General features: G+C 39.9%; 1 protein-coding gene across 1 annotated transcript in view; it reads right to left on the bottom strand.

Moving 5' to 3' along the window:
* Positions 1-12,129, bottom strand: part of TRIML2 (tripartite motif family like 2) — a 37,310-nt gene extending 25,181 nt beyond the window's left edge. The window contains exons 1-7 of the mRNA XM_029226716.1: positions 11,941-12,129; positions 11,566-11,661; positions 9,101-9,295; positions 7,791-7,931; positions 5,767-5,789; positions 5,495-5,595; positions 1,140-1,705 (exon numbers count right to left, since the gene is read on the bottom strand). Of these exons, the coding sequence (XP_029082549.1) occupies positions 1,140-1,705; positions 5,495-5,595; positions 5,767-5,789; positions 7,791-7,931; positions 9,101-9,295; positions 11,566-11,661; positions 11,941-12,129 (1,311 nt within the window). The remainder of the gene's footprint in view (positions 1-1,139; positions 1,706-5,494; positions 5,596-5,766; positions 5,790-7,790; positions 7,932-9,100; positions 9,296-11,565; positions 11,662-11,940) is intronic.
* Between the last annotated feature and the right edge of the window lie 2,711 nt (positions 12,130-14,840).

Here is a 14,840-nt window from a genome sequence, read left to right as displayed (position 1 = left end):
TCCCACAGGAAATTGGGAAGGGGTTTGAGAACCATTATTCTGAGTTCTAAATCTCAATGTTTCAAATGATCATCTAACTTCCAGCTCACTCACCTGAGCTAAACCCCACTTCTCAGATCAGGGCTAATTTCCCCTTAAGGCTTGTGATTTGATGTGAAGATATGCAATGACTTTTTCCAGGCTTACATTTGTTACAAATTTGAGACAGAGCTTGCTTTTAAAATGATGATCCAGGTTTAATTCTTTACCCTTGTCACTTACTAGATACTTAACAGCTATGTGACTTTAGGAAAATTAAATCACCTCTGAGCCTCAGCTTCTACATTTGAATAATAAAGATCAATACACACTTATAGGTTGTTAAAAACATAAAGGGAGATACACTATGTTAAACCTTTCATTAAAAGTCCCTCTAGTAAATATTTTTGTTGTCTTTTCAGCATTGTATGACCACCCCTGAACAAGGCTCTAGCAAAAAATTTTCAGTTGATTATCAAATAGAGAAAGTTGAAAGCAAATACAAGACACCACTACAACATTACTTAATGTAATAGCTTTTCAAAGCAGTGAACTATCAGGCTTCTTTTAAGAAATCTAATTTTCCTTGTAAGAGAGAAGTTGGATACTTGAAATATTTTTAAAATACATTTTCTGCAACACCTCCTCCCCACTGAGATAAGGTATCCAGGGAACTTAATTTGTCCTCTATTTGGAGTGATGTTAGAAGTCTTGACAATGTCAGGAATAGGATGTCTCCATTCTACATGTCACTCTGATGATAGCCTCAAATCTAAAGTCTTGATTATACCCAATTCTGTTTTCAGAAATCTCTAGAGTCCTTAACCTAGTCTTAAGGATCCCAGACTATTTCCGTCTCTAATTTCCCAATCTTATGCTGCATAGGCATTTGCTGTTCTAATTAACGTGGAGCCCTTCAGTTATTATCATCCATGATTCAGGTTAAATGTAACCTCTTCCACGAAATGGGGGTTGAAAGCCACATGAATGCAAAGGCTCTGGGGTGTTAACCTGGGTTCCAACTCAAGTGCTAAAAATCTTTTATTGGATTACTTTGTAAAATAATTTATATAAAGTCAGGCTTGTAATATTCTGGCCTCTTGTGGTCTTAGATTTCACACCAAAGAAGATTGAGGGCTAAAAGTACCATTACAGGAAGAAACATGAGGGAGGCAGATGCTCAGAGAGTCTGAATTCATGCCTCCATTTGAAATACAAAGAGAAAATACAGGCCTGAGAGCTCCTTGGAAGGCTAGATCAGAGAAATTATAGATGAGGGATCTCTTTGTCACATCATAGAAGGATATCTGGCCATACTCATAGTCCAGGAAAACTCCAACTCTGCGCATTTGCTCTCTCCAGGAAACCCTTTTTAAAGGGGGAAAAGCCCAGAAAGTATAATCAGTTCCCATAATGGATCCTGTGAATAAAACCTTATCTCCGGAAGCACTTCTGCTGGCAGAGCTTCCGTGTACGCCCAGCTGCCACTGTGTTGCCTTTTCCACATCCACCTCCCAGTAGTGCCGCCCTGAGGTGAAGCTCTCCACACCCAACACAGTGGCGCTGAAGTCAAATCTCTCTGGGTGACTGGGTACATCCTGCTGCACATTTCTGAGTCTCACACTTCTCAGATCCTCAGATAAGACCAGACAGGGATGAGCTGTCTTAGGGTCCAAAGTTATAGGTCCTGCAGGGAGAAAGAAATTTAGTTAACCTAGGGGCTTGTCAGTGCCAGAGACTGATGATTTCTAACATGCAGGGGCTTCCTCATGAGTGGGCATGGGTCTCAGGAACAGATATGGGAGACGCAATCTAGGAGAGCACAGATAAAGGGACCCGGGCTTCCCTGGTGGCGCAGTGGTTGAAAGTCCGCCTGCCGATGCAGGGGACATGGGTTCATGCCCCAGTCCGGGAAGATCCCACATGCCACGGAGCGGCTGGGCCCATGAGCCATGGCCACTGAGCCTGCGCGTCCGGAGCTTGTGCTCTGCAACGGGAGAGGCCACAACAGTGAGAGGCCCGCGTACCGCAAAAAAAAAAAAAAAGAAAGTAAGCAGATAAAGGGACCCCTAAGCTCTGTTTCAAGAAATGGGGGAATTTCCTGGTGGCCTAGTGGTTATGACTCCCGTGCTTCCAATGCCAAAAAAGAAAAAAAGAAAAAAAACAGAAATGGACATCATAGAGGAACAAAGTCAATAAGATAATGGAAGGAGATAAAAATGAAATCTATCTGAGGAAGAAGAACAAAATAATGAGTAATGAACTACGGAGAGGTTTAGAAATACCTCTCAAAACAGAAAGGAATTCTGCCGGGCTGTAAAAATGACCTGATACTCAGTCCTAGCCCAGTATCACCTGAGACCCAACTCTAGTCCCTAAAGATCTTCTCCAAGCCTGGAACAGCCAGAAACATTAAGTCTTCTAATAGAGCAGTTAATTCATGGCTCTATCCTGTGACTGAACTGCTTTCTTCATCTTAAATATCACCAAGATGTGACAGATACTTAGAAACTGCTGCCAGCAGGCCCTTAATGTTGAGTAAATCAAAAGAGAACATATCAGAGGCCAGAAATCCTGTGAGAATCCTCCAGAAAAATCAAGCTGAGATCAAGAACACTCACTGTGATTTCTTATATGTGAATGAAAGTGGTATGTGCCTTCATATCGCTAACTGTTCCTTCTCATTTCTTTCTGTTCAACTTTTAAATATTCTGATTTCTCAGGGATTGGTCCTGGGTCTTACTTTTCACTACTTGTACTCTTTTCCCCTAAGTGCCTTTATATAGCCTCAGTTTTAAATATCTTCTATATGTTCATGACTTACTCCATAAAAAATTGACAAATACCAGTTGAACAAAACGCAGAAATTTCAAACATACTCCATCCAAAATGGAACTCCAAAGCTATCCCTTCCCAGTTTCTACTTTTCAGTAGAACACTTATTGCTTTATAGTTGGTCAAGCCATAAACCTGTAGTAGTCCTTGATTTCTTTCTTTAACATCTAATCCAGCAGCAAGTTTTATGGGCAAATGAACTTAAATCTCTGCACTTAATTCATATCATTATTAAAGTGGTCTTAAAAGCCACAAGCCTTGAATTTTAAATTTCAACTTGTCCCAGGCTCCTAGTATTTCCAGAAGACTGGCAGAAATAAATGCAAAATTTCTCTAGAAGTATGTACACCTTCATTTCTGTCCTCAAAGAACTTCTAAAAATAATATTTAAGGAAAAAAGGAAAGCTTACTATTAAAAAAATCATTAACCACACACTCAAAGTAAAAAAGTACTACTGAGTGAGACTAGCAGAAATAAATCTGAAGGACTTCCCTGGTGGCGCAGTGGTTAAGAATCCGCCTGCCATTGCAGGGGACATGGGTTTGATCCCTAGTCTGGGAAGATCCCACACACCACGGAGCAACTAAGCCCGTGTGCCACAATGACTGAGCCTGCGCTCTAGAGCCTATGAGCCACAACTACTGAGCCCACATGCCACAACTACTGAAGCCTGCATGCCTAGAGCCTGTGCTCTGCAACAAAAGAAGCCACTGCAATGAGAAGCCAGTGCACTACAACAAAGAGTAGCCCCCGCTTGCGGCAACGAAGACCCAATGCAGCCAAAAATAATAAATGAATAAATTTATTTTTTAAAAATCTGAAGAATTTTACATACTGGAATTGCCAGGCACAAACTCTACAATAATTTTTGCTTACTATGCTTAAAAACAAAAAGAAAAACTTAAAAGTATCTACAGAATATAGGAAACTAAAGAAAGCAAGACTAAGTGGATTTGACAAAGAACTAAATACATTATCTAGAAATAGAAATAAAATGTATGAAATAAAGTGCCAATGGATTACAAGAAAGCTACAGAAAAATATGTCTCATTAGCATAAATGCAAAAATTCTTTAAAAACCATTACTACATTGAATCTGGCAATATGTAAAATGGCTAAAACATTATTACCAAGAGTTTATCTTGGGAATGCAAGGGTGGTTCAACATATGAAGCAAATATAATTCACCATATCAATATATAAAGGAAAAAAATAAATATTTTGGTAGATACAGAAAAAAGCATCTAATAAATTCAACATCTGTTCATGATACAAAGTTTTAGTGAATCAGGAGTAGACAGGGAACTTCCTCAACTTGACAAAAGGCAACTATGAAAAACCTACAGCTAACATTAAACTTAAAGGTGAAAAACAATGCTTTCTTTCTTCCTAAGATCAGGAAGAAGGTAGATGATTCTCACCACTCCTATTCACCATCATATTGAAGGCGCTAGTAAGTGCAAAAGGTAAGAAGAATACAGAAAAGGCTTACAGAAAGGAAGAAAAAAATTGTCTATATTTATAGATTACTTGAATATCTTTGTAGAGAATCCCCTCAAAATCTATAAAAGTCACTAGATCTAATAAATCAGTTTAGCACAGTTGTAAGATACAATGTCAATCAATATACACAAATGAATATTTCTATATACCATCGATAAACTAGAAATAAATAAAATTTCAATTAGAAGTTGATATTTAATTCCATGAATAGAACTAAAAAATACTTAGGTATCTAATTAAATATGTACAATATTAGCTGAAAACTACAAAACACTGTTGAGAGAAATCAAAGATGACCTAAATAAATGGAGATATACCACCATATCCCTAAATTGTTCTATAGATTCAGTGTAATACCAATCAAAACCCCAGCAGGTTTTTTGTAGATGCCAACAAGCTCATTTTAAAATTTATGTGAAGAATTTAGAGTAGCCAAAATTATTTTTGAAGGACCAAATCTGAAGAACTCACAGTGCCCAATTTTAAGACTTTTTGTAGAGTAATCAATCAAGCCAACGTGGTATTAGCAAAAGGATAGATACAATGATCAATGGACCTATTAGACTTGACATAGATCTGCTTGTATGTGCCCACGGATTTTTAACAAATGATTTTGGAACAACTGGATACATACATGTACTAAAAGAGGAGGGGAGTTGTACCATATCTAGAATCGTACACTAATATAACTTTAGGGGTCCCACTGGCAGTCCAGTGGTTAAGACCCTGTGCTTCCACTGGTTTGATCCCTGGTCAGGGCACTAAGATTCTGCATGCCACACAGTGCAGCCAAAAAACAAACACACACAACTTTAAATGAACAATAGACCTAAATGCAAAAACTAAAACTGTAAAAATTCTAGAAAGAAATCTTTGTTGGGGTAAAAAAAGATTTCTTAGGACACAAAAAGCACACACCATTTAAAATAGAAAAAGGTAACTTCAAAATCTAAAACTTCTGCTCTTCAAAAGACACTGTTAGACAAATGAAAATATAAACCACAGGAGAGAAATATTTGCAAATAGAGTCGTTTTAAATCCTTAAGCTATCTGGAATTTCACTTATGGTAGGATGTTCATTTTATCCTCAAATACAAATGTAAAGTGTCCTGTGATCATGGACGTGTGTCAACTCACTTTGCAGCACTTCTAGCATTTTGCTCATTCCTGTTATTTGGCATAAACTCAGGTCTGTGATTCGGGCGGGCTCTAGACACTGAAGCAGTAGTGACTCACTCCTGTTAAAGAAAGGACAATCTCAGTTACCTGTGTAGACCTTAGGCCCCTCCATCCAGAGGATGGATCTCATTACATGGCCTTGCTATCCGCACCCCAACATCTCTAACCCCTGTGTGCTCACAAATCAGATTGTGAATCTGACCTAAGTGTTTCCAAAATGAATAACTTACCTTTCCAAAGAATATCTTGCATTCTATGGGGTGAAAAGAGACAAAATTACTAGCGGGTATTTAAGCCAAGCCTTTTGTGAATTGTGCTCATGAAAGTATTTTCTCTTATAATAATGAAACTCGATTTCCATGTAATTTCTTCAGCCTCATGGTGCTAATTCTCAGATACCAAAGTTCGACACTGAATAGGAAAAGTCAGAAAAATGCTTGAAATCACTGTTATATTCCCAAGGGATTTAATCTTCTATACCTCAAATTCACAATGCTCCACATTCAAATTCTGCCCATCTATTTGCTTTCTGTCCTGGGGCTGGCAGGAATTGAGCCTGCTGCCCCGCGTCCTCCGCCCGGGCTTCCTGCAGCCACAGAGACAGGCGTAGCCTTGTGGAGGGGGGGGCAGGGGCGGGCTCTGGGGGTCCCTGCCCCGGGAGTGTCCACCTGTGGGAAGGGTGGACTTTGTTCCCCGAAGAGGGGCCTGCTGAGCCCTGGGTGGCAGGGCGGGGGTACATCTGGGACACCCTGGGCCCCAGCCAGCCCTGTGGTGACCCACTCAGGCCTTGGGCAGAGGCAGGAAGGGGGGGACCCGGGGGCGTATGGGACGGGGCCACTGACCCACGCTGGGTGTGGGAATGGGTCTTTGTGTGGCCGCAAGTGCTTCTGTCCCCTGTGGGTGTTGGGGCGTGGGTGTTCCTGGGCGGGTGGGAACCCAGGGGTGGCCGGTGGAGGGGCAGGGCGCCCTCGGAGACTCCTGAGAGGCAGCGGGTTCAGGACCTGGGGGTGGCGGGCCCAGTGGGCCCAGAAGGAAGCCCCCTGTGGGGAGGGGCTGGGGGGGCCTGGCAGGTGGCAGGGGTGGGAGCCACGGGCATGGTGGGGCACCCAGACCCTGGGGTTGCCGGCTGCCCTTTTCTTCAGCCCCTGAAACAGAGGTTCCCGGACTCCAGGGCCTTGTGATTGATTGAGGCCCCCGGGGCATTTCTGCAATGTGGCTCTGTCTTGCTGTTTATCTTCTTGGAATTTAAAGTTGGAAAGATTTAGAAATTGCTCTTTAGTCATTCATTTAAAACAATAATAAACTCATTAGTTATTAAAAAACAAACAAACAAACAAAAAAGAAAAGAATTGAGCCTGCTAAGCTGGGGATAGTGGCTGGAACCAGGTCAGGAACTGAACATAACTGGGTCACACCTATCTGCACTGTCTGGAACTACGCATGGCTCTAGAACAGAACCTAAGGGTTTATGTGCAGGGGCTTCTCAGAGTACTCATATTGCAAATGTGGGCTTGGCAGAAGGATATAAACAGTCTTCAAAAGATAAAAATTTACTTTTTGAAAATAGTAATGCATGTTACTCAACAAAATTTAAAATACACAATACTGGGAATTCCCTGGGGGTCCAGTGGTTAGGACTCTGCACTTTCACTGCCAAGGGCCCGGGTTCAGTCCCTGGTTGGGGAACTAAGATCCCACAAGCTGCGCAGCCTGGCCAAAAATAAAAAAATAAAAACTACAAAGAATCAAAACAGTTTAAAAAACAAACAATACTATACAAGTAAGTCTCACCCTTGTTTCCCAAGGTTACTGCTGATTACAATGTTTGTGTTTATTTTGCCAGAGGTTGTCTGAATGTTAATGAGCATATATGCTTATACATATTCTCTAAATAACAAAAAGTTTTCTGCATGTTTTTTTCACTTAATGAGATATCCTGAAGATAATCTTTTAGTGCATTTAGAACTGCTTTACTCGTTTTTTTATGGTTGCAGAATATTCTATTGTAGGAATACATCATAATTTGACTAACCAATTATTTACCTTATTGAAGGACATCTCAATTCATATTTACTACTGATCAGTGAAGCAGCTCTATACATACTATGATTTTATAATGAGTCATAATGCTTTTGGTAGCCTTCATGTATGACTGAAGATCACTGGGTACTGTGTTCTAGAACTGGCCCCTAATAAGTACTGTCCACTTCTCATTTCTCAAATACTGTAGTGAAGGTTATTCCCAGAATCTTACCTGGAGCAATGCTGAGGCAGATTGCCCACACTTCTTCTCCAGCTCTGTGGTGATCTTCTGGAGGCCGCAGATCTGTTCAGAGAGCCTGACTTCACTCTCCCTCAGTTTACTCATGTTCTCTCTCCCCAAACAGTTCAGTCTCTGCAGAAGCATCCTTATTACTATTCAACAGCTGACAATTTCTCTTATTCGCTAATTCAACCATCTCTTTAAAAACCTGCTTTACTGCCTGCCACCCCAGAAACAGAAATAATTAGACAAGGCCAGGATATTCCCCTGTGTCAAGCAAGACACCTCAATAGAAACTTAATTCTTTGACACAATATATTTATGTTGATGTGGACAGTATCCACATAGTCTACTTAATCAGTTCACAACCTGGACCTAAAACAGATCACTTTTTTTTGCTCTGCAGTTTTTTCAGGAAGTTTCCTATTTCCTTCATTAAATTAAAACTATGGCTTATTATAATTTAATTAAAAATTAAATTCACTGATGAGAATAAAATAGATACTCAAACCAGAAAGGATACCAGTTTCCTTTCTATCCTTGCAAAGAAGCTCCACCTAGTTAAATACATGAATGTTCCATGTTATTTTTTTCTTAACTCAAGTGATATCATACTCCACTGCTGATCTGACAGCTTGCTTTTTTTCTTAATAAATAATATGCTCTTGGAGAGCATTCCTTATCTATATGTATAGAGCCATGTTATCTTTTCTAAATGCTAAAGAGCATTCCATTGTATGTCCTGTACAATGTAGTTCATGAGTCCAACATTGATGGATACAGGTTGTATCTACTCTCTTCCTATCAACAAATATTATAGTAACACCTAATACTTACATTACACAATAATGTACACACATACAAACACTATTTAAAGAGCTTTATGTAGATTATCACACTGAAGCCTCACAACAATGTTATGAACTAAGGGCTATTATCCTCATTTTACAGCTAAGGAAACCAAGTCAGAGGTTAAGCAACATGTCTAAGGTCACCTAGAGGCTAGTAAATTTCAGAACCCAGATACGAATCTCATCAATCTGGCTTCAAAGACTACCTCAAAGCCACGGCTCTATACTGAAATAATTTTACCGCACTTCCTTACCCACGTGTCTTTTTATATGCATGTAAGTATATTTGCGAGATAAATTATCAGAAATAGAATTGCTAGATGACTATATCCCTTCTTTTAATAGATCCATGGTTGTCAGTGGATGTCTTATTCTAGAATTGACATACTGTTCAGCTCTTCTTTCTCTCATTTCCCAAATATTGTTAGGATGCCATGTTTCACATCTCACCTGTAGTATCTCCTGGAACTTCTCCTTTAGCTTTGTGGCAAACTCCATCAGTTGGTTCTGACTGGCTTCTCTCAAGTTCAGGTTGAATCCGCGCCCTTGTGGACTCTGGAAGTTCACTTTGTTTTCTTCAGTCATCAACCAGAACCTTATCCTATATTCAGACTCAATCATCGCTTTCAAATTCTGTTCTTCTTCCTTCACCATAGATGACAGAATTCAGGTTAAACACCACAGATAAATACCTATGGTTACTTTCCATCTATAATTTTAATATAAAGACAAGGAAATATAAAAGTACAGGGGAAGAAGTAACAGATACATAATACAAAGGACAGAGAGAATTTCAGAGTCAACATCAGCCAAGACATCAATACAATCTTAGAACATGAAATGTAGATGAAGAAATGTTAATTGACTTAGAAAACTGAGGAATCTATACAACCTCAGTGACCAAAAAGGAGACCAGGAAAACGGGAAGGCAGCACCAATGGCTTTTGCTGCTTTGGATAGGGGGTGTGAGATGCTTTGGATAGGGGGTGTGAGAAAAGAGGAATCAAAAGGTGACTCTAAGGTTTTTAGACAAAGAATACAGTTGCCAAAACATAGAAAAGTACGGAAGGGATAGACTCCAGAAGTGGGGAGGGTATCAGCAGCTGAGTGTGGGATATGTCAATTTTGATTAGTCAGTTAGCCATCCAAGGAGAGATGCTAGGCAGGAAGTGGGACATGAAAACCCACCACCGGGAAGTCTGAGCTAAAGACATCCATTGGGAGTAGTCAGCTTAATGACCATATTTAACCTCCTGAGACTCTGTGGAGTCAAGATTTATCAAGAACCTGACTATTCTCACCACGTCTACCACCCCTCCCCCGCAGTTCACCATTACCTGTCCTTGACTATTGCAAAGAGTCCCCTTCAGGTCCCCCCACCTGTGCTCTCACCCTCCTACAGTCTTATTCTCATTCAGCAGCTAGACTATTCCTACGAAAATGGAAGTTAGATCACATTACTGCTCTGTTCAAAAGTTTCCACTGGCTTCCTTTTTTCATTAAAAAATAATAAATTTTTAAAAAGAGAGAAAAAAGAAAAGAAAATCAACTTCCTTATAAGATGTGGCCTTCTGATCTCATCACCTATTAGCCTCCACTTCCTTCATAACCCCAACCAAGGACACACCAGTCTTGAGATCTTTGTACTTGCCCTTCCCTCTGCCTAGAATATTCTTCCCACGACTGCACAGCTCACTTCCTCACCTCCTGGAGTCTTCTCAAAACCAATTTTGGAATGACAAGGTCCTGATCACTTTGTTTAAAAGTACATCCCATCACTCTTTCCTGTTTTTTTTTTAAGAAAATGTACAGCACTTACAATGTAACATACTACACATTTTACTTGTTTACCTCCACTAGAATGTCAATTTCACAAGGCCAGGATTGTTTGTTTTGTTTTTCTTTTCACTACTGAATCCCCAGCACCTAGCATAGCTCCTGGCAAACAGTGGGACCCCAATATTTGTTAATATATGGTGCTTGGAGCTGAAAAAAATGCCTACCATCCTCAACTGGATGAGAATCTAGTATAACTAGCAAAACAGTTACATATGAAGGGAGGGTCTGAAATTAGAAGTGAAATGTGCATAATGGATGGTGATTCCTCAATTTGAATAGTAATTCTTTATTTTTTTTTTATTGAAGTATAGTTGACACAATGTTGTGTTAGTTTCAGGTGTACAGCAAAGTGACTCAGTTACACATATATTTCTCAGATTCTTTTCCCTATATATAAAATATATATATTTATAGATCTAAATATATATATCTGTTTTATATATAGTACTGTATATGTTAATCCCAAACTCCTAATTTATACCCCCCCCCACCCTGGAATAGTAATTCTTAAATTGCCCTTTAAATGGCTTCAGGATTTACATGGCCACCAAAAAAAGTACATAAGATGCTCATTCTCCTATGGCATTGTTATAAACTGTGCTATCAGTCTTTGCCAATAAGGGATGCAAATGCCATCTCACTAACAAATTTAATATAGTTAATTTGTATTTCTCTTACCATGAGCTTATGGACCAATTCAGTATGTTCAAAAGATATCTGCATTTTCTTTTCTGTGAACTCTCATGTCTTTGATCATTTTTCTGTAGAGTTTCTAGTCTTTTGCTCATTGACTTTTTTTTTGGCTGTGCGGCATGTGGGATCTTAGTTCCCCAATCAGGGATAGAACCCATGCCCCCTACAGTGGGAGCCTGGAGTGTTAACCACTGGACCACCAGGGAAGTCCCCTGCTTATTGGCTTTTAAGAGCTTTTTACACATGAAGAAATTAACACTTTTCCTACCTATGGATTTCAAGTAGTTTTTCCTGGTTTGTCATTTGTCTTTTGATTGTGTTTATATTATTTGCTATCCAACATTATGGGTAATTTCCCCCTAAGGATCAAGATAAGCACTGACCTGCATCATCACCATTCTTTCTTGCTCATCAGCCAATATGCTTTTAGCTACTTCAAGTTTCTCCTTCAATGTGTTCAATATCTCCTGGAATAACTTCTGCAGAGAAATATATCACAGAATTCCAGGTAAAGTAATTGCTTTACAACAGATAGATTCCTAACCTTAGACAACTGAAAGGCCAATAGCCCTGACTACAATGTTTTCCTAGCCTTGAAGTTGAAGGTCTAAATATGGTACTTATCTAGTATTCTTTGATAAACATCAACTAAGGGAATGGTCTTGGAGGATCAGAATATCTGTCCCCCAAATAAATAAGGTAATAAATAAGAGGAGGCAGCCAGAATGACAGTGGTCTGGGATCTGCATGAAGCTTACCCTATAATTCTCAGCAGCCTCTTGTACTCCATATACCACGTGATTCTTGTGCTCCAGGGACGTGAAGTATTTGTCACAAAGCGTGATTTGGTCATCATGGCAGAACCGCTGTGGTGGCTCCAGATGTATCTCATAGTGGGCATCTTCTGGGATTTCTTGCTCTAACTGGAAGCGGAGCCTTTTGGACATGCCGGCAGGTGGCCCTAGTTGAAAATTGGGCTGCTTCTGATGTGGAATACACCTCCCCGTACTCTGAAAAGGAAGAGAGTGGCAGTGTTCTGGTGCATACACTTGTTAACCTCAGTCCGCAGTCAAGCGTCAGCAGCTCAGTGCATCCTGGACTCCTCAAATCCAGCAAATCTTTGGCAGCCACGTGCTTGGGAAAGGAGACAGGAGTTACACGAACGATCAAGTTTCCTAAGAATTTCAAGCAATTGGTTGAAAATTATTTACAAGTGACAACACAGCAAGCCACCTCCCTGCAAGTCATTAAAAAAAAAGAGGGACTTCCCTGGTGGTCCAGTGGTTAAGACTAAGCCCTTACACTGCAGGGGGCACGGATCAGGGAACTAAGATCCCACCTGCCATGCGGCATGGCCTAAAAAAAAAGAAAAGAAAAAAAATGGTGCTCAAAGAAGGCACACTGCTGCAAAGAGCATGAGAGGAACTTAGGAGCTTCTGGGACTAAGGGGAGGCAGAGGCAGAGCCTAGCCTCAGGCACTCAGGTCGCAAATTAAAGGAATCACCCACCCAGTGCTAGCACGAGCCAAAAAGCAAGGGCCTCCTTGTATGCCTCCTTAAACCATAGAAAGGTGAGGCAACGGGTTACCACTTTTAAGGAAGGGCTTACTTTCAGATTTCAAGGTGCGCACACATGAGAAGCGCACTTACTTTCAGATTTCAAGGTGCGCATACCTGAGAAGCGCGCCCTTTTGGACTCCCTAAGTGCGCATGCGCCTGAGTGAGGTAAGGCAAGTTTTGCGCCCGAAGCCCAAAGCACGTCTCACTAGAGACTTGGCCATTAAAAGGTGTTCGTTAAAAAAATAAATAGGGCTTCCCTAGTGGCACAGTGGTTAAGAATCCGCCTGCCAATGCAGGGGACAAGGGTTTAAATCCTGGTCCGGGAAGTTCCCACATGGCGCAGAGAAACGAAGCCCGTGCGCCACAACTACTGAGCCTGCGCTCTAGAGCCCGCGAGCCACAACTACGGAAGCCCGCGTGCCTAGAGCCCATGCTTCTCAAGAGGAGAAGCCAACGCAATGAGAAGCCCACGTCCTGCACCGAAGAGTAGCCCCCGGCTCGCTGCAACTAGAGAAAGCACGCACGCAGCAAGGAAGACCCAACGCAGCCAAAAACAAACAAATAAATAAATAAATAAAATATATTTTAAAATAAATAAATAAAACAACCCCCCCAAATAAATAAAACCTTTTCAAAAATAGTAAAGGGAAATTGCACACATTTATATGTACGTATACATATATTTTTTCATATATACATGTATATATATATGTACATATGCACAGATATACATATGTACATACAGATTTTAAGGAAACAGAACAAGGGATCTATAATCTCCTACATCCAGATAATTCTGATTACCTTTGAGCAACAATTCTACCTTTTCACTAGAAACATTTTAATTATATTCTTAAAATGTATTACCTACTGAACTTGGGAATCTCTTTCCCAATAAAGAATTGCCTTAGTTTCCTTGTTTAATCCCATCTCCAGCCGTTGTTGGGTGACACCATAACACCGAGTATTAATTTATCAAAATTCTCTAATTTACATCTGCCCATTCCATCTCATTAGCCAGTTTTTGACAATAGCTCTTGAAAGGAATTGACCTGCCAGAGCGCAGAACTCCCAAACTTCCATTTCTGGATTTATTAGCTTCTTCTGCCTCTCACGCTCTCAATTCCACCCAAACTTGACCATCAACCAATCAATCTCTTCACCCTCTTTTAATTTTTAAGATATGCAAAACTTCAAAAAAAATGTCTGAAGTTGTTACTCTTATATACGTGATGACACTTATTTTTTTAGGGTACATATTAAAGCAGCAGACTTGATTTGCCTTTTCACTGTGTTGACATTTGCACTGATAGTAGATAAAAGTGCTGGTGTCTTACCATTAATCAAGGAAGTAGCACCAAACAGTACCATAGTCATTTATTGTATTTTTTAAATCTCTACCTATTTCCATGCTCCCAGTTTAAAAGAAAAAAAAAAAGCCCGTTTTAAGAACATTCTTATTTCTTGATGCAATAGTAAAGTATTAAATCTCAACCCTGAGTACAAGACTTAGCATTCTGGGTGACAAGATGGAAAATATGTGTAAAGCATTTATGCTGCATATGGAAAAACAATGGTTGTCTCACAAAAAAGCATTTTCTATGATTGTTTGAGTTGTAAGCCATACTAGCGGCGTTTTTTCATAGGTCATTTTTAGTAGAAAGAACAAATGAGACAAACTGTGGTCATTCAGATATAGTGATTTGGAAAAGACATTTTCTCAAACACTGACAGAATGACCCTGTCATTTCAAGGAAACCAAGTGAGTGTATTAGTTCCCAATGATAAAATTGGAGCTTTTAAGCAAAAATGAGAGTTTTGGAAAACTTGTATGTACTATTCTAAGCTTGACAGTTTCCCACTACTTGGTCTTTCCTGATGAAATTGGTAGGAATATTAACAACTGGGGTTTTTTTGCTATTGCATAATGAAATGTGTCAACATTTGGAAAATCTGCAAATTCGGTGAACCAATTGTTTTCCAAAAGACCAATGCATGATGTTACAAGATTATGCAAGGGTAAAGTGAACTCAAAGTATAAGACAGATCAATGGATTTTAATGTTACAGAGGACAAATGTTCATTTATATGATTTCAAA

The sequence above is a fragment of the Monodon monoceros genome, unplaced genomic scaffold, assembly GCF_005190385.1.
Source record: "Monodon monoceros isolate NGI ecotype Baffin Bay Population unplaced genomic scaffold, NGI_Narwhal_1 Super_Scaffold_17, whole genome shotgun sequence".
NCBI lineage: Eukaryota > Metazoa > Chordata > Mammalia > Artiodactyla > Monodontidae > Monodon > Monodon monoceros.
The sequence above is the reverse complement of the archived record's forward strand: the minus strand, read 5'-3'. Positions and strand labels throughout refer to the sequence as shown.